The sequence below is a fragment of the Salminus brasiliensis genome, chromosome 12 (genome assembly GCF_030463535.1).
Source record: "Salminus brasiliensis chromosome 12, fSalBra1.hap2, whole genome shotgun sequence".
Lineage (NCBI taxonomy): Eukaryota > Metazoa > Chordata > Actinopteri > Characiformes > Bryconidae > Salminus > Salminus brasiliensis.
The window spans coordinates 7,948,662-7,970,757 of record NC_132889.1 but is presented as its reverse complement, the minus strand read 5'-3'; the positions used below and the strand labels follow the sequence as shown (position 1 = coordinate 7,970,757).

The 22,096-nt window shown below is 40.8% G+C and overlaps 1 protein-coding gene across 1 annotated transcript; it reads right to left on the bottom strand.

The window, feature by feature from the left end:
- On the bottom strand, window positions 1–12,875 carry aldh3b1 (aldehyde dehydrogenase 3 family, member B1). Its single transcript, XM_072693987.1, has 10 exons — window positions 12,647–12,875; window positions 10,704–10,876; window positions 10,196–10,306; window positions 8,960–9,080; window positions 7,345–7,430; window positions 4,723–4,804; window positions 2,920–3,312; window positions 1,442–1,608; window positions 1,230–1,329; window positions 1–557 (listed from the first exon to the last, which is right to left on the bottom strand). The coding sequence occupies exons 2-10, from the start codon at window positions 10,863–10,865 to the stop codon at window positions 358–360; spliced, it is 1,422 nt and encodes a 473-aa protein (XP_072550088.1). The 5' UTR covers window positions 10,866–10,876; window positions 12,647–12,875; the 3' UTR covers window positions 1–357.
- Between the last annotated feature and the right edge of the window lie 9,221 nt (window positions 12,876–22,096).

Genomic DNA, 22,096 nt, shown 5'->3' with positions numbered 1-22,096 from the left:
GATTGTAATTTATGACCATACAAGATCAGAGATACTTCTCTGCATATTTGATTTTCAGGTCCACACAAATACCTCATAGAAAACTGTTGATCTGTGATTGTAGTAAGACTTTGGCCAGCTAAAGTCCGCCCTCTAGTGGAGACACAGTGTATTAAGTGACAGAAAAAGGGAAACCCACACCCTAATACTCTGCAAGAAAACACTGCAACCTAGCCACTATGACCTTACTCCAGTGTGGCATTTCTTGCGTGCTTTTGTTTTTTGTTTTGTTTCCTCCTGATTGTTCAAGCTAGTCGGATTCTATGAGAGCCTTGTTTTCAAAACTGGCTCATACAAAAAAAAAAAGGACCACACCCTTTACATCACAGAACATCCTCCCCAGGCCTTCTTTTTGGCTGTGGTGGCCCAACGTAGCCAGCTCAGGTTTCTCTCTTGGTACGGTGGGTAGCGTAGCATGCTAATACGCTCCAGGCCCCATCCTCGGAGCATACAACCACGCCTGTGGCTGAACGTCTCGAAGGTCCAGCGTCCGTGATAACTGCCCATCCCGCTAGCACCTGGAGAGGAAAAAAAAACAAAGAAAATATTTATTTATTTATTTATTAAATTATTTATTTGAATACACTGACCAGCCACTTCTTTAAAACCACCTCCTTGCTTCTAGCACAGTAGTCCACCTGTTTCCCTGCATACTTTATTAGCCTTCTTTCACTCTGTTCTTCAATGGTCAGGACCACCACAGAGCAGACCTTATATGGGTGACCCTTTTGGACACTTTGTTTGTGTGTGTCATGTTGGTTCGAGTGGATCAGACAATGCAGCATCCTTGAAGTCCTGTAAGTTGTGAGGTGGACCACGATGAGCCACCGTGTCACCGGTTCACTGGTTGTCCTTTCTTTAAGCACTTTTGGTAGGTACTGATCACTGCATGCTGGAAAAACCCAACAAGACCTGCCTGATGTTTTGGAGACGCTCTGACCTACCTTAAAAAACTGCCTGTTTACTTGATGCCTAATATGTAGATCCCACCTCTTGACCAGATAATCAATGTTATTCACTTCACCTGCCAGTGGTTTTAATGTAATGGCTAGTCGGGTGCTGCTAAATTAGACTCCACCATCTTTTATTAATGACAACATTTGGGTATTCCTGTTACTTCCCCACCTGCAGACTAGTGCTTTAAGAGCAGCGATGGCTCAGATCCATAAACACACTGGTGGTGCACTCACCCACTCCTCCGAAAGGCAAACCAGGGAGAGTCATGTGAATGATTCCGTCATTGGAGCAAAACCCTCCACTGCTGGTTCTCTCCAACACTGTGTTCACAATCTGGGGGGCAAAGGAAGCAAAGAAACCTCTGTATCTTTTCACCTTGTATTTTTTTTTTTTTTTGCGAAGGGAAAATTGGTTTGGCTGGCATGGTTCTTATTCAGCTTCCTACCTGAGACTCGTCAGAAAAGATATAGAGAGCCAGAGGCTTCTCTCTCTGGTTGACGAAGTCGATGCCCTGTTCCAGAGACTCTACGGTGATGATGGGCAGAATAGGGCCGAATATTTCTTCCTGCATCAGAGCGTCCGACTCCTGCAAATCCACAATCACGGTCGGAGCTGGGGAAAAGGGAGGATAAGGACATGTAGGAAAACAGCTGAAAATAATTATGCAGTAATTACGATTATTTTACATTTGATTATTAATGATTTTATTTTATTAGGACTCTTAATAACTAAAATCTTAATGAACATGACTAAAGCTGATTCAGCTTTACTTTTAAAGATACCTCAAGAAGCCTTTCAAGGGTATTTAACCCCGTTAAGGAATAAGGCCTGGATTTTTAAAAGACTGACTTTACAAATATTCTAAAATAGTCTAATATGACTAAATGCTGTTTGCCCAAGTGTCCGACTCTGGCTTACATGTGAATTATTAAAGAGGAATATTATACTGATACAAGATAGATAGGGAAAATAGGAAAGGGTCTGCATATCCCAGTGAGCACGGCTGGATCTTAATAAAGATGATGAAAATGGGTTTTTGAGGTTCCATAAAGAAGCATGTTTGCAGTAGAGATATGTGAAGGTTCTAAAGTTTAGTTAGTTAGCCTTATGACCAGAAGTTCGCCAATTCGAGCCCCTGAACTGATGGCACACGTCTGATTTGCCCTTGAGCATGGCACCTAGCCCCCAACTGCTCCCTTGGAGAGGCACTGTTCCCCTTGTGTGTGTGTTTGTATGCTCATTAGAGTGTGAATGTGAGCGTTCACTGCTCAGATGGGTTAAATGCAGAGGACAAATGACGACTGAGTGGTTCTTCTACCTTCCTTCCTTCCTTCCTTCTTTTAAAGTGGCAGTCTTTAGGATTTATTTGGGTTAAATTGAAAGCAGTGGTATTCATGAGCTTTGAGAGGGGACAAAATATTGTATTAAATGATATCTCCAAAATGGTGACTTTACAGGAGAAGGCAAAAATGGTCTTAACTTTATATCGATGTCAATGTTAAATTAGCAATTAATGCAAAGTAATTGAGAGCATTTCTATTGGTCTAATCATCCGGAAATCTTTACACAGTGTACAGAGCAGCTACAGGGTTCAAACCATGGAGATCCATGGACAGCAGCCATATTCATTCTAAAAACAGTGTGGTCTGGTAGGTTTTTGCGGGAGCTTTTCTGGCCACGCCACGTCTTTACATACTTACGTCACATGCACAGCCTCTGAAAGAGGATCTGGCACTGTTTGCTGGTTACCTGAACAACCGCAGTGTTGCTAATGATGCGGATTTAAACAGAGCTACTACTGAGATGAATATGGGTAAAGGGCATGGGCTGGGCCCTATGTGTAACCCCACTGAATAGGTGCAGGACCTCTTTTAGCTTTTACCGTCATGTAATAATGACGTACATTTCAACATGTTTACTCACCAATGTACTTCTCCTCTTTAGCTCCCTCTCCTCCTATAACCACCTTCCCCTCGGACTTGCCCAGAAGCTCCATCAGTCTCTCCCAGTGTCTGTCTGTTACGATGCGGCCATAGTCTTCGCTTTGCTGAATCTGCGAGCCGTAGAAGCCCTCCAGAGCCTCCGTGATCGCGGGCAGAAGCGCATCCCGCATCTCGGTCGTGCACAGGACGTAGTCTGGGGCCACGCAGCTTTGACCTACGTTGAAGTATTTGGCCCACACCAGCCTCCTGGCTGCGGCCTTGATGTCCAGGCGGCCAAAAAGGAGGCACGGACACTTCCCCCCCAGCTCCAGAGTGACCGGGGTCAGGTGCACTGCGGCTGCCCGGAGGATGCTCCGGGCCACTGCTTGGGAACCTGAGGGAGGATTAGTAGGTTATTTGGAGGGTGTAGTTATTCCACAACGATGTGAAGATGATCTAAAGTGATGAAGGTTTGTATAGTAGAACCTTGGTCGAACATCTAACAGTGTGTATTACTGGCTTGTTAAGAACTAGTAGTCCCTTGGATGGAAACCCTTTGCAGCCATTGTCTCCCTGAAGTCTGGAACCCGTTAATATCAGCTCAACTGGGTTGAGGTCAGGTGACTGACTCTGCCACTTAAGAACATTACATTTCCTTGCCCTGAGAAGCTCTTGCTCTTGCTTTTTATGGTTGCTTTCACATTATGTTTAGGGTTGTTATCCATCTGCAGAGTGAAGCATCATTCTATTAGGTTTGCAGCATTTGATTGATGATGAGCAGAATATAGAGCTCTGTACACTTCAGAATTCCTCCTGCTACTTCTATCAACAGCCATATCATCAGTAAACACCAGTGACCCAGCTCCACTGGCAGCTATACGTGCCCCTGCCTTAAAAGTGCCACCACCATCTTTGACAGATAATGTGGTATTGCTTCAGATCATGAACTCTTTCTTTCCTTCTCTGAACTTGGTTCCTTGGTTTCATCTGTTCACTGTTCTGACTCTTGTTCCAGAACTGGACAGGCTTTTGATTCTTGAGTGTTACCAGTGGTTTGCATCTAAAAGTTGTATTTAAATGAATGAAGGCGTCTCTCGATTGATTGCGATGATACGCCTACCTGCTTGAGACCTGTTTAGAATGTACTAGGCTAGATCTTTTTTTCATCAAGGAGAGAATTTTGCAATAATTTCCTTTGGATGTCTTCTCTGGTCTTTTAGGCTTTTTGGTGTTGCTGAGCTTGCCACTGCCTTTATTCGTTTTAAGAATGTGAAAAATTGTTGATTTGGCCACTCCTACATTTTCTGCTTATCTATCTGATAGATTTGTTTTGTTGTTTTAGTCTAATGAGGAAGCAGGCCACACCTGACTATGGACTGCTTATCAGATAACTGTCCAATTACTTTTGAGCCTGTGAAAATGGAGGGACTACGTAGAAATGTCTACAAATCCTTAACAGAGAATTATTTTATTGCTAAACCCTGAAATTAAAGCTGAAATCCTACAGTTCAATCAACAGAATCAATGATTGCTTTATTTCAGATCCACTAAGGCAAAATTACAAAAAATGTGTCACTGTCCAAGCTGATTATATTTTACCAACAGCGCCTCTGCTTTTATTCAAGTACAGAAAAATCGTTCTTTGTCGACCCCTGAATGTAGTCCCATAAAAAAGTATGATTTCATCTATTCATTTAGAAATATGACAGTTCTAATGGTAGAAATGGTTAAAATGTCTGTGCCTAATAGAGAGGCAGAAAAAAGTCAGACATGGGGGTTAACTTACAAAGCTAGGGATGCATACCTGTGTAGAAGATATGATCAAATCTGTTCTCCAAAAGCAGCTTAGTTTCCTCTGCTCCCCCACAAATCACTGCAAAGCATTCCTGTAATTCCACACAGTGAAAAGACAAGGGTTAAGCAGCAAGCAGTAAAGGTGCAAACTGAATTACAGTGAACTCAACAATAACCGAATAGAAGAGACATGAAGATCAGTGTAAAGTTATATAGGTTGTATATATATTTTTACTATATAATCCCACAGATGGCTGTACATAGTACAGTGACAAATACATGCACCTTTACCTTACCTAGCAATAACATGATAAAATATTAAACACATGAAGATCAATTATATTATATAACTATATATATACAGTGGGGGAAAAAAAGTATTTAGTCAGTCACCAATTGTGTAAGTTCTCCCACTTAAAAAAATGAGAGAGGCCTGTAACTGACATCATAGGTAGACCTCAACTATGAGAGACAAAATGAGAAAAAAATCAGAAAATCACATTCTCTGATTTTTAAAGAATTTATTTGCAAATAATGGTGGAAAATAAGTATTTGGTCACCTACAATGAAGCAAGATTTCTGGCTGTCACAGACCTGTAACTTCTTCTTTAAGAGGCTTCTCTGTCCTCCACTCATTACCTGTATTAATGGCTCCTGTTTGAACTCATTAACAGTATAAAAGACACCTGCCCACAACCTCAAACAGTCACACTCCAAACTCCACTATGGTGAAAACCAAAGAGCTGTCGAAGGACACCAGAAACAAAATTGTAGACCTGCACCAGGCTGGGAAGACTGAATCTGCAATAGGCAAGCAGCTTGGTGTGAGGAAATCTACCGTGGGAGCAATAATCAGAAAATGGGAGACCTATAAGACCACTGCTAATCTCCCTCGATCAGGGGCTCCACGCAAGATCTCAGCCCGTGGGGTCAAAATGATTACAAGAACGGTGAGCAAAAATCCCAGAACCACACGGGGGGACCTAGTGAATGACCTGCAGAAAGCTGGGACTAACGTTACAAAGGCTACCGTCAGTAACACACTACGCCGCCAGGGACTCAGATCTTGCAGTGCCAGACGTGTTCCCCTGCTTAAGCCAGTACATATCCGGGCGCGTCTGAAGTTTGCTAGAGAGCATTTGGATGCTCTGGAAGAGTATTGGGAGAATGTCTTATGATCAGATGAAACCAAAGTAGAACTGTTTGGTACAAACACAACTCGTTGTGTTTGGAAGAGAGTGAATGCTGAGTTGCATCCAAAGAACACCATACCAACTGTGAAGCATGGGGGTGGCAACATCATGATTTGGGGCTGTTTCTCTGCAAAGGGACTAGGACGACTGGTCCGTGTACATGAAAGAATAAATGGGGCCATGTATTGTGAGATTATGAGTGCAAACCTCCTTCCATCAGCAAGGGCATTGAAGATGAAACGTGGCTGGGTCTTTCAGCATGACAATGATCCCAAGCACACTGCCAGGGCAACAAAGGAGTGGCTTTGTAAGAAGGTCCTGGAGTGGCCTAGCCAGTCTCCAGATCTCAACCCCATAGAAAACCTTTGGAGGGAGTTGAAAGTCCGTGTTGCCCGCTGACAGCCCCAAAACATCACTGCTCTAGAGGAGATCTGCATGGAGGAATGGGCCAACATACCAGCAACGGTGTGTGCCAACCTTGTGAAGACTTACAGAAAACATTTGACCTCTGTCATTGCCAACAAAGGATATATAACAAAGTATTGAGATGAGCTTTTGTTATTGACTAAATACTTTTTTTCCACCATTATTTGCAAATAAATTCTTTAAAAATCAGACAATGTGATTTTTTTGTGAACTCATTTAACTATATAACCAAACAATATGATAGAATTTTATAAATGAATCTCAGTTATATTGTTATATTATATAACTATATACAATTACATATAACTATAACCAAACAATATTATAGAATATTAAATACATTAAGATCAGTTATGTTAAATAAATATATACAACCTATATATAACTTGACTACTTAACCAAACAATAATATGACCAACATACATTAGTTATGTTATATACACCAGTTATGTTATATAATTATATATAACCCCCATATTTTACTCCTCCTAACTTCTTTCTCTCATCTGACCATAAAACAATCTTCCAGAAGGCGTTTTTCTCTGTCCACATTAGAAAGCTGTTGATTTAGGAGCTGGGGCTTCTTTCTTTGACGGCAGCTCCATCCATGGCAATCTAAAACTTATAAAACTGGTGTTTAGCAGCTTCCAGTTCATAACAGGTCTGTACCTTGGTGGTTTTGGAGTTATCCCTGGACCTCCAAATCAATTTCCACACCTTGGAAAAGTGGTTACACTTCCCAATAACTTGTCATGATTTCCAATTTTATGAACCGATGATCTTGGGTGATCTGCAGTTGTTCAAAAATGGCTCCATTCGACCTGACTATTAGTTCCTGAGTTTACAATCATCCATCTCAGATCTGCACCAAGCTCCTTGGACTTTTCCACTGTACTGTGTGTTGGTCAATTCAGTAAGCACCCTTTTCTTCATGTGGGCACAAGCAGCAGCTCCAGCAAACCAATTCATACAGACTGCTGCAAGAAGTCTTAAAGGCTCTAGTAATGCATTACCTGAGACAGATATTTTGGTATGAGCTCTGAAAGAAGTTTCTCAGTCGCTGAAGTGATCTCTGACGGCTTCAGGATGGCACAGTTTCCTACAGGACAGAGAATCACAATCAGGTCAACATGGGGTGACAAAATCCTGAGCCCAACAACTGGGGTTACACATAGGGCTCAGCCCATCCCCTTCCCTATAATCTATGCACCCCCTACATTAGAAACTCTATCCCTTAATATGTAGCTGTAGCTGTTCATGATCCGATCAGCAACACTTCCAATGGAACAAGAAAGATGACAACTCTGCTAAAAAAAGATCCAGCTCAGGACCAGTTGCAGGTAGCTGGTTCTGGATGGTCCAAGATGGTCTTTGGTGGTCAAGGTGGTTGAAAAGCTGGCCATTCACCTCTCTTGACAGCCTAGTGTATGTTGTATTTCATTTTGGTGGATTTAAGCTTGGTGATGCTGGACGACCGTCTTGGTCTTGCAGGTCATGCTGGTTGTCTAGCTTGGTGATGCTGGTCATGCTGGTCAACCAGAATGTTCAAGCTTAGTAATACTGGTGGTCTAGCTTGGTCATGCTTGTAGAACAAACCAACTAAACCATCAAACTCAAAGAAAGAAAACAAGGTAAGATGGTCAACCAACTTAATCACCTTGACCAGTTTAAGCTGGACAGGCTGTTTATTTTCAGCAGGGACGATCCAACACCAACAGGTATTGGCCTGTATGGCTTCACTTTAACCATACATTGATCACCCACTACATCGCAAGTTTGTCACAGGGGTCATCAGGTGGGCTCCTCCCTTCACTGCACTTCCCCAACTAACCACAGCCCTTCTTTGGCAGCAGTGCAATGCATCAAATTCAGCAGTTTCAGCTAATGGTCACACTGGCTATCAGATAAGACAAAAATGCGATCTCAGTGATTTTAAGGCAGACATGATTGCTGGCGCCAGACGTGCTGGTTAAGGTATTTCTGAAACTGCTGATCTCCTGGGAACCATCACAGGCATGGCACAGGCTCACCAAAACTGGACATAGCCTGGTGTGATGCAAACAGATGGTAGGGTCAACATTTTGCACCAACAGCTTCTATTGGTGGACCCAACCTGCCTTGTCTCAACAGTCCAGGCTGGTGGGGGTGGTGTAATGGTGTGGGGAAAGTTATTTGGGAAAACTGTGGGTCTGTTAATACCAATCGGTTTTATGACCATGACAATGAGTTCAGTGTTCTTCAGCCTCCCCAGTCACCAGATTTGAATCCAACAGGACAAATGTGGAATTTCCAAGCTTAAGGAATGTGGTTGAAGAGTAGAGAGAAATATCTGCAATAACTGCATGCTGGCCTCTTGTGGAATCCATACCATGAAGAACCATACCATGTGTGTATAAGGCCAAAGGTATGTGGACACCTGACTATGTGCTTGTTGGAAATCCCATTCACATTCAAGGTTAGAAGAACTCCTTTGGTGACAGGAACCTTTGTCTTTCAGTCCTTTATGTGTTAAAAAGGCCTTGATTCTTCAGAGTGTGTAGGGCGCATCACACAGTTTTACGCTATAATACACTGTTTCTCACACACACACACTTTCCAATTTTCACTATTGTGTTGAAATTGGCCCACCTGCAGCAATAGCACCAATGAGTGGACACAGAATTAGCTGGAGAGGATAGTTCCACGCTGCGATGATCAAAACCACCCCCAACGGCTCTCTGCGGACAAAACAGTCATCCAACTTTGTTGCCTGTAAAGCACAAAAAGAAAGTGGGAGAGAGAACAACATAAAGTATCTAGAAAACAAACAAAGGTTCCAGAGAGATACAAAGCTTTTAAGACATACACGGGGGTCCCAGGAAAGACATGAAGATTTCTCCAGGAAACATACAAAGGTTCCTGGAAGTCCATGAAGGAAACCTTGTAACCACTGATGGTCCTGGTCCAGCGACAACTCCAAAACCACCAAGGTACAGACCTGTTATGAACTGTAAGATGCTGAACACCAGAAATCCTTTTTGCATTTATATTGAAGGCATTTAGCAGACGCTCTTCTCCAGAGAGACTTTTGTAAAGTCTCTAGTTTGTAAAGACTAGGATCCAAAAGATGTCTCTAAGCTACTAAACACAAAAGTCAGTGTAGAGACCACAATACTCTGCACTACACTTCGCCCACTTCACTACACTTCGTATTCTCGGAAGAGGTGGGTCTTGGAGCAAGCGACTCTGCTGTTCGGACACCCAGGGGAAGTTTGTTCCACTACTTTGGTGCCAGGACAGAAAACAGTCTTCCGTGGATCTTAAAGGATGGCGGGTTGAGCCAAGTCGTACTTAAAGCTGGAAGGGCTTATGGTGCAGATCGGCTTTTGACCATTGCCATCAAGTACGGAGGTGCTGGTCCATTCTTGGCTTTATAGGAAGGTGTCAGGGTTTTGAATCTGATGCGGGAAGCAGATACAGAAAGCCAGTAAAGAGAACGCAGCAGAGGAGTTGAACATGGCTGAACTTGGAAATGTTGAAGACGACCCGTGATACACTATATTTGTTCTCTATATCATAAAGATCATCAGTGCATAAAGAACACTGACCAACTTCACATTTCAATACAAAGAGTGAATCATTCCTGATGGATTGTGGCAGATTTTGAATAAAAATCATACTCCGTGTGGGGCAGTATTTAGGTGCATTTTGAGGCATTTTGTCTGCAGATATGAAAAATATAACAAATATTGCAGATTATGAAAATGTCTTTAAATATTGTGATATACATTTCTTACTGTATCACCCACCTCCAATTTACATTACTTATATAAACATGGCAGTGTTGCACAGATTTCATTCATGAATAAATGACATGAATCTTACCAAGTTCGTCCCCACATAGGTGGGCTGCATCCAGGTGTGTAGGTTGCTAATGGCAAAACAGACATCATTGACCACCAGGTCGATTTCGGACAGAACCGCCTCAAACTTGGGCTTCAGAAGAAAGAAAGAAAGAGAGCGGGGTCAAAGACGATCATACCATTACAAATTGTCACATCATTTTTACATAACACCATAGAAAACGCATAAGATACCATAGCAACCACTGATCCACACCCTATGAACCACCTGAAATAGCACATTGAACTTAAACCTCAGTATTTAAACAGTAAATTAAAACACAACAATAATACAATAAAAAATATGATAATCTTTGAAAAAAGCAATGTGAAAAAGTCTGTTTCTGGACTGTTTTTGGCCACTGAATGCTCACAAATGACCTATTTAGAAAAATAAAATTAATCTGGCTCCCTGAAATCTGCACTGATTTTCACCTTTTTCATGGATTTCAGACAGGAAATCCTACAAAATGTGCATTCCTCGTGTGTACCTTGGCGAGATCTTTGTGTAAGGCCTCCAAGATTTGTGTCTCATTGTCCTCCAGCAAAGAGAGCAAAGCCTCCAGCTGGGTCAGGCGGAACTGGTGGGGAACTGTCACACCCGACCGGAACGCAGCCCGAAGCCTTTCAAGCACCTTCTTCTGGCTTTCCATTTCAAATACACCTATGAGGCACAGTAAGAGAAAGTGAGAGATGGTGAGAAAAAGAGAAAGAGAGAGAGAGAGAGAGAGAGAGAGAGAGAGAGAGAGAGAGAGAGAGCGAGAGAGAAGCTAAAGCTCCTCAACACTGCTTTATGATTAAAGCAGAATTCAGTTTTTCAACACAAGGTGGCGTAAGAGTGTGTGTTTTGGTGACATGACATGACCAGACAGAGGATCTCCATTTACTCAGATGTATGCAGTCAAGTATATTACTTTAATGGATTTGCACATTCTTGGGTATTTTCAGGATTTTTAAGTAAATCAAAATTTTATTTTAAGTTTTTAGGGTTTAAAAAAAAAACATTTCAGCAAAAAAAAAAAAAAAAAAAAGGCCATCAGCCAAGACATGTTTGATGGCTGAGGTTTGCTTCTTTAGTTTAAAATAGGAGATGCAAAGCTAATGTTGCAGTGCAAATCCTAGAAATACTCATACAAGCCTGTCTGGCACCAACAGCCATGCCACGCTCACAATCACCGAGATCACATTCGTCCCCTTTCTGATTGTTGATCTGAACATTACCTGTAGCTGCTGGTCCATATCTACATGGCTTTATCTGCACTGCACTGTTGACACACAACTGGCTGATTAGATACCTGCATGGACCAGCAGGTGTGCAGGTATTCCTAATAAAGTGCTTGGTTAGAGTACAATAAATGGCAAAAATACAGTGAAAAATCCAAAAAAAAAAAAAGTAAGGGGTCTGACCTATGGTGACCTTAGCTCACTCGGTCAGACGTAAAAGCATGGTCGTTCTCAGTAAAGTGTATTGAACAACCATCTTTACCATCAGATGGAATCTGCCCTCCACCTTTAACCCATATGTGCACTCTCACACACACACTAGTGATCAAACACACACTAACATAGTGTTAACACACTAACATGTGTTAACATATAAGGTGGGCAGAGAGGGTGAAGGGCCTAGCTCAAGAGATTAACAGTGGCAGCTTGCCGAGTCCGGGTATCGAACCCACAACCCTGCCATCAACCCCCCCCCCCCCCCCTGCGCTCTAGCCCCTGAGCCTCCACTTTCCCTGAATATTTTTTATTTATTATTAGGCCTACATGTGAGATGTCAGAGCCTTGAAACACAACATATGCTAAATGGCCAAAAGTATTGGGACATCTCATTCACTATTTCCTGGCTTATCCTGCTTTTGTTAGAGTAACTGTCTCTACTGTCTAGGTTTCAGAAGGAGGTCCAGATCTTTGAAGGAGCATTGCTGTGAGGATTTGATTGACTTGATTGCATTCAGGGACAAGAGTAGCATCCCTGGAGTCATATCTGATCCCCTAGCACATCCCAAAGGGTACTGGATTGTGCAGCAACCATCACTCCAAAGAGAAGGGAGGGGGGAGGGAGGGGTGCGCTTTATACCCCCTCTCAGTGCATCTCTACAGGGACTACAGCTGCACAGCTGTGTCATATTACAGTCAGTGTAGGCAAATCACTCCCTCACTGTCAGCACCATCCTCGGCTTAATACGCAGCCCCCCCCAACCTCCTCCGGGTCTTCACGTAAACCTGCCACCCCCCCTCAGCAGATAACATGCGTTAAGGGTTACGAGCGTTACTCCTCTGGCTACAAAATAATGTGTCCTAAAGCACAGCCAGGCTAGCGTGTATCCGCCAGCTAACCCCAAATGTTAATGAATCTGTTCGTACGGTTAATTAAGCCGCCGTCCGTGAAGCGAAATCCCTCCACACACCTCTGACAAAGTGCCAAACTCACCTCGTTTGTTTTAGGAAATCCTGTGAGAAACCCCCTTCCTCTGCGAACCCATTTGCTAAAGACGAAAGCCAGTTCCGGGTGCAGCTTGTGAGAAAAAATGAAGTTGGTCGGGTTTGGCTCCTGCCGTGAGGAAGGATTTTCAGAGCCTACAGGAAAAACCCGTTGCTTGTGGGAAGAAGAAGAAGAAGAAGGGGCAAAGCCACTTTAGCATTAGCCATAGAACTGCAGGGCTCTCCTTCCTCCCAGTCAAACACCCCCCTGAAGCCCCACTGACACCCACAGCCTGGCCAGCTCAAGCTGGTTGGCACGGTTGAGCTGTGTAGGGTAGCTGAAGATGGCTTCATGCATCAGTATGCTTCAGCATGACCACCCTGACCATTGCTGTCCACCAGTACCACCAGTTTGACCAAACTTCTCGAGCTGGTCATGCTGATAGAACAGCCAGTCCCACCAACTCAATAAAATCTACTTGGTCAAGAGCTAAACGGGTTAACCAGCTTAACCGGCTGGATTATGGTGTCCTTTTGAATGGATGACCAACTTTCCAACCACTTTGACCAGCTCAGGCCATCTCAGAACCAGCTACACTCGAAGAAATAAAGGTGCTACCAAAGAACTCAAAGGTTCTTTGAGGGAAGCCATAGAAGAACCATATTTGGTTCCCTAAAGAAACATGTTTGTAATAGATGACAAACGTGGTTCTTCCACGGCAGCATTTAAAGAAACCATTTGTAGCAATTTTCATTTCTAAGAGTGTACCAGCAAAGGTTGAACCACTCGCACTGAAGCTGATCTTTAAGACGGATAAATGGCAATCGGCCTGCTAACCAGTATCAAAAACTACATGTGTCGACATGTAGCTCATGACTCAGCAACTGGCCTGACAGAAACTCTTTCACAATCGGACATTCAAGACTCTTTACTGGCAGAAACAGACTAACGGAAATGATGTTTACTTTGACTCTGGGGCACTGAGGCAACGCATTTTCTAGTGGCCACAAAATAATATATTATCTCATAGGCTCCATACATCATCTCCCAGCTCAAGGCCAGCTGGTTTCAGATGGTCTAAGCTGGTTTTTGATGGTTAAGGTGGTTATAAAAGCTGTTTTATCCAGTTGAAAACACACCCTATGTTGGTTAACCAGCTCTTGACCAGCAAAGTGTATCTTGCATTTGATTTGGTCACATGCTTCCAGCAGCTTAGTTATGCTGGTCATGCTGTTCGATCCACCTTGGTCTTGCTGGTTGACCAAAATCCAAATCCAACATACTCAATGCTGAGCATGCTGGTCAAGCAACTCGATGACACTAGCCAGCATGGTCAGGTTTGGTTATACTGGTTATTTGGCTTGGTCAGGTTGATCATGCTTGTAGACCAGATAAACTCAAAAACACACCCTGTTCTGGGGAAGAGCTAAGCTGGCCATAATATACTAACTCGTGACCTCCACATATTATCTCAAGGCCTCAATCCTAACTGTTAAGCATGGAGGTGTCAGTATCATGGTTTGGGGCTTCTTTGTCTCCTTGAGTCCAGGATGGCTTGTCAAAACCAGAGAATATTAAGAAGCTCAACCATAAGTGGACCATGCAGCAAGGCAACACCAATAAGTGTGCACAAGGAAGTCTATAAAGAAATGGTTCAAGCTGGAGAAATTCAACTCAAGACAAAGCAGGAAGACCACCAACATCGGTAAGTTGTTGATCAACCTGGTTAGTTTATTCCCACTTCCCACAAAGACATTTAATTTTGGATCATTTTCTCAATAAATAAATGTCATCTTTATCTAGTTTTACTATTTGGCTACAAGTCATATTCACACTCTGGGTCAAATTTCTGCAGAAATACAGAACATTGTGAAGGGTTTTCTACCTTTTTCATTTAAGGTATGCTGGGTATTGTAGTGACAGGTGAAAAAAGATACAAACCTGTGAGTTCCATCAAACCGATGAGGCTAGTTTTAGGCCAGAACTACTTTAACTAACTATTGTTTTTACAAACAATAACCCAAATACATTGCTTATCCATTTCAATACACTTCATATTCTATACTATAAATGAATTAGGCTTAATAATTGTAAGTCATTGATTCAGATGAGCAGCTGGAAAAAAATTTGATTAACAAAGCGAAATGGTTCAATGCTTGAAAGCCGTTCAGATGTTGAAATGAAAGTTTCAGTGTTCTGCATCAGGCTTGGCTAATTTCTGCTCGAGCAAGAATAGCTTGGACAGCAAAAGTCAATAAGACAATTTGCATCTGGACTGAAATCTCTGTTTTCAGAAGGCCAGAAACTCATTTGCACAAAGCACCTGCTTACTGTCACTTCCTACAATCTACAAGTATTAACATGATCATTCACATTTTAATGTAAACATTCAAATAAACTATAATGATGTGGCCTATTTTTGTATTTCTTTATATACGTATGTCTAATTAAGAATATTCTTTGTTCTCACATTAGTCACATAGTAGTATAATGAAAACATGGCATGGTGCAAGTTATACATAATTTTACCATATAGTAAAAGAAAACATGTACTGTCCTTTAGTTAGTAAAGTTAGTAAATTACAGTACATTATGGATACAACATAAAAAATAATAATTACAGGAAAAAAAGGAAAATAGTTTATATACATTTGTATAAATAATCAACAACAAACAATATTACACACTATACATAAAATAATTACATTCAAATTCAGATTTGAAAAAAGCCTAATGTGTAAAAGTTACAATAACTGGTATTAGTACTAACTACTGCTGCTTGATACAAAGTCTGCACTCATTTTCCAGAGACAGTTAAATATATATATATAAATATTAGTTAAATATATATATTTTCTACATGCATTATTAATATCATGACAACATTGGATCATTGATTTCTGGTGACTTCTGGTGAAAATTCCTGTACATTTTAATATTGCAATATATATTGGAAAGAAATTAATTGTAATGTCAATTTGTTTCCAATATCATGCCCTAAAAAACTTCTATACTATTCTCACTAATTAGTTATTAGAAAAAAATATATAATATACTATAGTATGATATTATTAATAGTATGAATCATTATGTATTTAATTAGACAACTTCTAAATAATTTATTATTTTTATTTTCAATTGAATCAGTCAACGTGTATTTTGTTTATTGTATTCTATTTCACTGTAAATTGTGTGCTATATAAAAAAATCTATTGTTATTCTTATAATTTCTTGTACATTTTAACAGATAGGCTAACACAACCTATGACTAATTACTATGTATCACAAATCTGTTATTGAAGGTTGGGTTGTGGTTATGGTTAATGATCTTCACAGAAACAGGATGCAGCTGTTCTTTAACCATGTGACACTGCACCTGATTTTACTTTATCCAGCACTATGCTTACTGTGAAACTTCTACCAAACAATAATACAACCAGTGAACATTTAATGTGAATGTGACAATTTATAATAAAAATATAAATGTATTATCTTATATTAAATTATTATTTCAAGGAATTGTCATTCTAGTTTACTCCATATTAAGATTGATAACATTGGGTTAAATCAAACAATTGATATACATTTTATATACACATACGATTTAAAATAAAAGTGTATAATTGATTTTTTATTTAAAAAGGGAGAATCCCTTAATGAGCACATGTGACAAATAAGCCCACTTGCATTTTTACTGGGAAATATATATATATATATATATATATATATATATATATATATATATATATATATATATATATATATATATATTATATGATTTGTAATCACAAAAATGCTGGGAATCTCATCCACTGAACACATCTATTTCTTTTTTTGAGTTTTGAGGCAAAATATTATAGTTTGATGTGTGGGTGTGGATGTGGAGAGACTGTACTATTTAGCAGAGATCACAAAGGTGGACCAGTAAGAAACATTTCACTAAACCTTTGTTGGAATCAATACAACTTAAACATGGCTGGCTACAATTAAGCCCAATAATGCCTCATATACATTTTAAACGATAGGCCTAGACCCATTGAGTTTGTGTTGTACATAAAATACCACTGGCATAGTTCATTTTTCCATCCACTTTATGCAATGTACCAGTTCCTCTGCAAGAATACCATAATCCTCTCACTCCGATGTTTAGCAGTTGATCCAGTGCTTAGTGTTCACCTAAACATCATCATCTTACATCATCCATAAAACTTAAAACTTTCCTCCACAAGGCTACGTGGTCCATGATCCCATGTGGTCAGGATGCTTTAATACTATATTTAAAAGCTTAATTTAAAACGACTATATATGTTAATAAAATGTAAGAAGACCTATTAAGGTTAACCACTTGAGACCTTGCGTCCTCATTTTGGGGACATTACATTTCTGCTTCTCTGCACCATGATATTATATATTTTTATATAATTTTCATATGAGGACATTATGTTTCCTCTACATAGACTAAGTATAGTTTTCATCACCAAAATAGGTGAAATTGAAATTGCACATCAAGCAAAAGTCCGGGTCTCAGAAAGATCAGGACCAGAATTCAGTGTCTTGATTCAGTTCTATAGATATTTTATCTATAGACATTCAAATGTTGTTATAAGAGCAGCTCTGAAAGCAGCTGGACAGGAAGCAGAACCTTCAGAGGTTCACCAGATGTCCGGAGTGAAACACAGTGTTTGAATATGATTTTAACACACACATGAAGTGTGATGAACCAAATTAGGCCTGAAACCACAACACTGAAGGCAGATCTATTAACATCAGAACAAATGGAGCATGATGAAAGGTTGATGAAGGCAATTTTTTCTGCATCATTCACATAGACAAAAGGGATGTAGATGAGTATGTGGTAAATGCTGCTCATATAGCTGCGGTGTGCAGTATATACATGGTGGTTGCCAGTAAGTGCAACTAATCCATGGTAACAATGTTCAAATGGATCAATTTCTGTAAAATCTTTCATTCAAAATATGGATTTCAAATTTGTTAAAGCTGTTCTAAAGGGAATAAAGGCACTGTGTATGACTGTATGTCAGACAGCTAAATATGGCATATAATTAACTAAGCAATTATCTAGGAAGAACTGCTGATCTCTGGGATTTCTGGGACTGATTTCTTTGAATTGTATAATAAATTAAACACATCCAGTGAGCATCAGTTCAGCAGACAGAAATGCCTTGTCCATGCCAAGCATCAGTGAAGAATGGCCAGCCTGGTTAGAGCTGACAGAAAGGCTACAGTAGCTCAGATAACCACTCTGTGCAATTGTGGTGAGCAGAAAAGCACCTCAGAATGCCCAACACATCCAACCTTGAGATAGATGGGCCACAACAGCAGCAGACCACATCAGGTCCTACATCTGTGAGCCAAGAACAGATAGCTGAGGCTGCCTTTGGCAGAGTCTCACCAAAATGAAGCCTGGTCTGAAGAATCTCACATAGAATCTCACTGATGGTAGGGTTGGAATGGTGGCCTCAAAAAGCTTAAATGCATGGACCCAGCCTGCCTTGTATTAACAGTCCAGGCTGGTGGAGGTGGTGTAATGGTGTGGGGAAGGTTTTCTAGACAAACTATTGGCCACAGGCTATTTAGGTCATGTGGCTGACCATGTGTATCCCTTCATGGTCACAATGAACTTCTAATAGTTTTTTCCAGCAGGATGATGCACCGTGTCACAAAGCGAAAGTCTCTTAAACTGGTTTCATAAAAATGGCAATGAGTGCAGTGTTCTTCAGTGGCCTTCCCAGTCCAATGGGGACACCATTGGGATGTGGTGAACGTAAAAACACAGCATGACAGAACAGCATGATGTCAACATGGACCTGAATCTCGAAGCAATGTTTTTAACATCTTGTGAAATCCATGACAAGAAGAATTGAGGTCGTTTTGGTAGCAAAAAGAAGGCCCTACCAGTGTTAGTATAGTGTTCCTAATAAACTGATCAGTGTGTATATGTAATCTAACATCAACATATAGGTCCAGGTGAAATGTCAGTAGGTGGAGTCACATTTTCTTGGAAACATAATAATAACGACTAAACAAGCCAATTACATCACATTACTGGGTCCCATAAGATCCCAGTTGCACAGCTACTGTCTATTGATGCTAGTTCCTTCACACCTGCTCATTTCCTCAACAATAATCTCTAAGAGCTTTCTGTTCCCTCTTCTGTGATGTGCATTGCTTAAGAATGGAAAGGGTCTAGAACTGGTTGAGTGCAGTTCAGAGGAACTGATGGGAAAGGTCTGGATGAACAAGCATTTTTATCCCCCCCTTTTTTTTAGATGATCCATTCAAGAGGCAGATATGCAACTCAAACAGCCGGTTGACTCAACCAGTTAGGGCAATTCCAGGCATGAACTAACAAGTATTACAGAGCAGTCAGTCACTGTAATACAATATAACTAGAATATAATCAGGTGTAATGTGCTGAATACAACATGGACAGACATGTTCATCCCTTTATTTACCACCTCACATACATGTTAGAGTAAATTGTGATGTTTGATCTAGACATAGACTAGCTGTAGACATATATATTCAATGCAAATTGAAGTGTCCTTCAAAGAGCCTCAGCTATGATGGCTATGGCAGAAATAATGAGTATTACTAGCTCATTCCTCATTACAAAGAGTAAATCTAAAGCTTTTAGGACATGCCACTCTGAAGGTAAAAACACATAGTGTTTAGTCTGGCGAGGAAATTGGCAATATAATCTTGTGAAGTTTTCATGCTGATCTAACATGAACGTCCACTTTTGTTTACCCTAACCAAAGTCCTTAGAACATCTCTGCTCTAACTGGGCAACTCAACAGAGTGGCCACACAAGCTTTTCTTTCATGACTTTGCCACCCAGGGGACATAATCAGCATTACACACTCTATTCAATGGGTGGAAGATGGGTATTGCAGAATTTGTAACCGTGCGGTTACAATGCCTGTTAAAGGGTTCATTTAGAATTGAGATCATTAAATTCAGTGTTCTGTCCTTTTGAAATGTTTATATTTCCGTGTTTTATATTTGTTTCATTTTGCTGACAGTGAGCAGATAAATTCTGTATACAACATAAAGCTGTAAAAACATACTTACCAATGCTAAAATATATTATTTGTTTACAAATATCTGTACTATTTTACAGAAATGTCTTCTGTATTGCCCATTTGCACCAGTTCCACCAAGACAAATTCCTGTGCAAGCAAACCAATTGTACTGGGCAAAGAAGGTGATTCTGAAATGTCTGTCAGTACATTATCTGAGCAAGATATTAACAGTCAGTGCTGCTCAACAGCATTAAAACAAATACAGTAATAATAATAATAATAATAATAATAATAATAATAATAATAGTTAATTTGGTTTTGGAGGTAATTGCTAAAGACTGTAGGTTTGTTGCAAAGGTGTTGGCATATCCTGAAAAACATGCAAATGGATTTACAGCAGAAGCTAGGTAAGTTAGGGTTTTTGCTGTATTTTGCTAGGGTCTTTCTGGATGTACTAGACACTGCATCCTGCCCAAGAATGAATCCAGCTACTAAGATAAGCATAGCTTCTAAAGTAAACACACTGATGAAACAGGGGTTCAATAGTGCTCAAACAGCTTGTACAATCTCTAAAGTAAAGCCCTGACATCCTGATGCAAATCCAGGCTGGTGTGTGTTCATCCAGTACTTATGAGCTGCTGATCTGAGTGGAGCAGTAGAGTCTCATCACCAACCCTCACCATGAAGAACACACTCTCCTTATTACTGCTACTACTCAGCTTCAGCAGTGAGTTCCTGACTGAAGCTGGGATTCAGTACCTTATCTGTAGCTCATATCAATCAAACATAATTAATAATCAGATGTATTTCTTGTTTTAACAGGTGTGAAATGTCAAAGTATGGAGTCGTTACAAACTGCTGTTCAGAAGAAACCTGGAGAAACTCTGAGTCTCTCCTGTAGAGGATCTGGATTCACTTTTAGCAGCTATCACATGCACTGGATCAGACAACAGGCTGGAAAACCTCTGGAGTGGATGGGAGCTGTCTGGTATCACACCAATAGCCCTAGCTACGCTAAAAGCTTTGAAGGCCGAACTGAAATCACCAGAGACAATTCCAACAGCATGGTGTATCTGAAACTGTCTGGTGTAACAGCAGAGGACTCAGCTGTGTATTACTGTGCTCGAGAGACACAGTGATACATACTAGTGGAGACCCTGTACAAAAACATGATGCTGCTTTTAGATGATTGTTTATCCAGAGGGGGATGTTACACAGAGTCTACAGAGATATGCAGGTGGTAAAGAAGGTCAAGCAAAACCACCATAGGGGGCAGTAGAGGACAAGAAATGAAATACAGGGAAAATAATGGCAATTCTTGTCCCTCCTCCACCACTTACACAGTCCCTCCTCCACCACTTACACAGTCCCGCCCCAGAAATTATGTCAAACAGTAAATACATGATTAACACATAACTGTCAACCCTGGGATTCGAAAATAGGAGACGATTTCAGGACCCTCACCCTGTCCCACCACACCAATAACTGTTCCTTTACTCCTTAAATTTGATTAAAAGTATAATGCTGTGACTATCCATAAATTATATTGAAGAAACCACAAAAAGGGATACACATTCAGTTACCGCTAACCACATCTGGAGTGAAGTGGGCTTTCTTCAAGCCTGTTTACTCCTGCTTTTAACGTGAGTTTTGTATCTGAACAGTATCTGGATCTAACTGGACCAGATTCTGTTTACATGAATCATTATAATGCGTTCCCAGTGTGACCAGATGAGATCCGACCATACTTTCCCCCGTAAAAAACTCAGCAACACCTACATCATCTCCGGTTTACTTCCTGTAAATTACGTTTTCTCATCAAACCTGTCCTGCTTCAGAGACTGTGAACAGTTTAGAGGAACGGTGGGGGATCTACAACACAGTACAGTCTCTATTTCCTCTTGTATTAAATGTTGTTGAGATCCATCTCTGATCACCTCCGAATGCAGTTTGAGTGATCTGATCCTAATCAGATCACAGTGGGTGTTGGGGGGTGTTTACACCTGGCTTTATGAGAACAAGTCAAATCTGAACTTGATCTGATCACCAAAAACGCTGTTAATTCCAGGTGTGAACAGACTCTTCTTATATTTGCAGGTGTCGTTTGATTGAAGGAGATCTTGTTCAGCATTACAGCTAATGATCGACATACTGGCCCCTGCTTTCCTGGAGGGGAATGTCGTAAACAAACTCTGAAAATATGGGAGATTTACAGAAAAGTATTTAAATGGGAGGACAGCGGGAGAGAGGGGTTAAATACGGGAGAATCCCAGGAAAACTGTTTTAGATGTCTGTTTTAATGAGGGGGACGTTGTTCAGGGTTTATCTGCAGCAGGTGGTAAAGAAGTTTAAGCAGGACAACCCCAGGGGGGGCAGTAGAGTATAAGAAATGAAGGGCAGAATAGACAGAGCC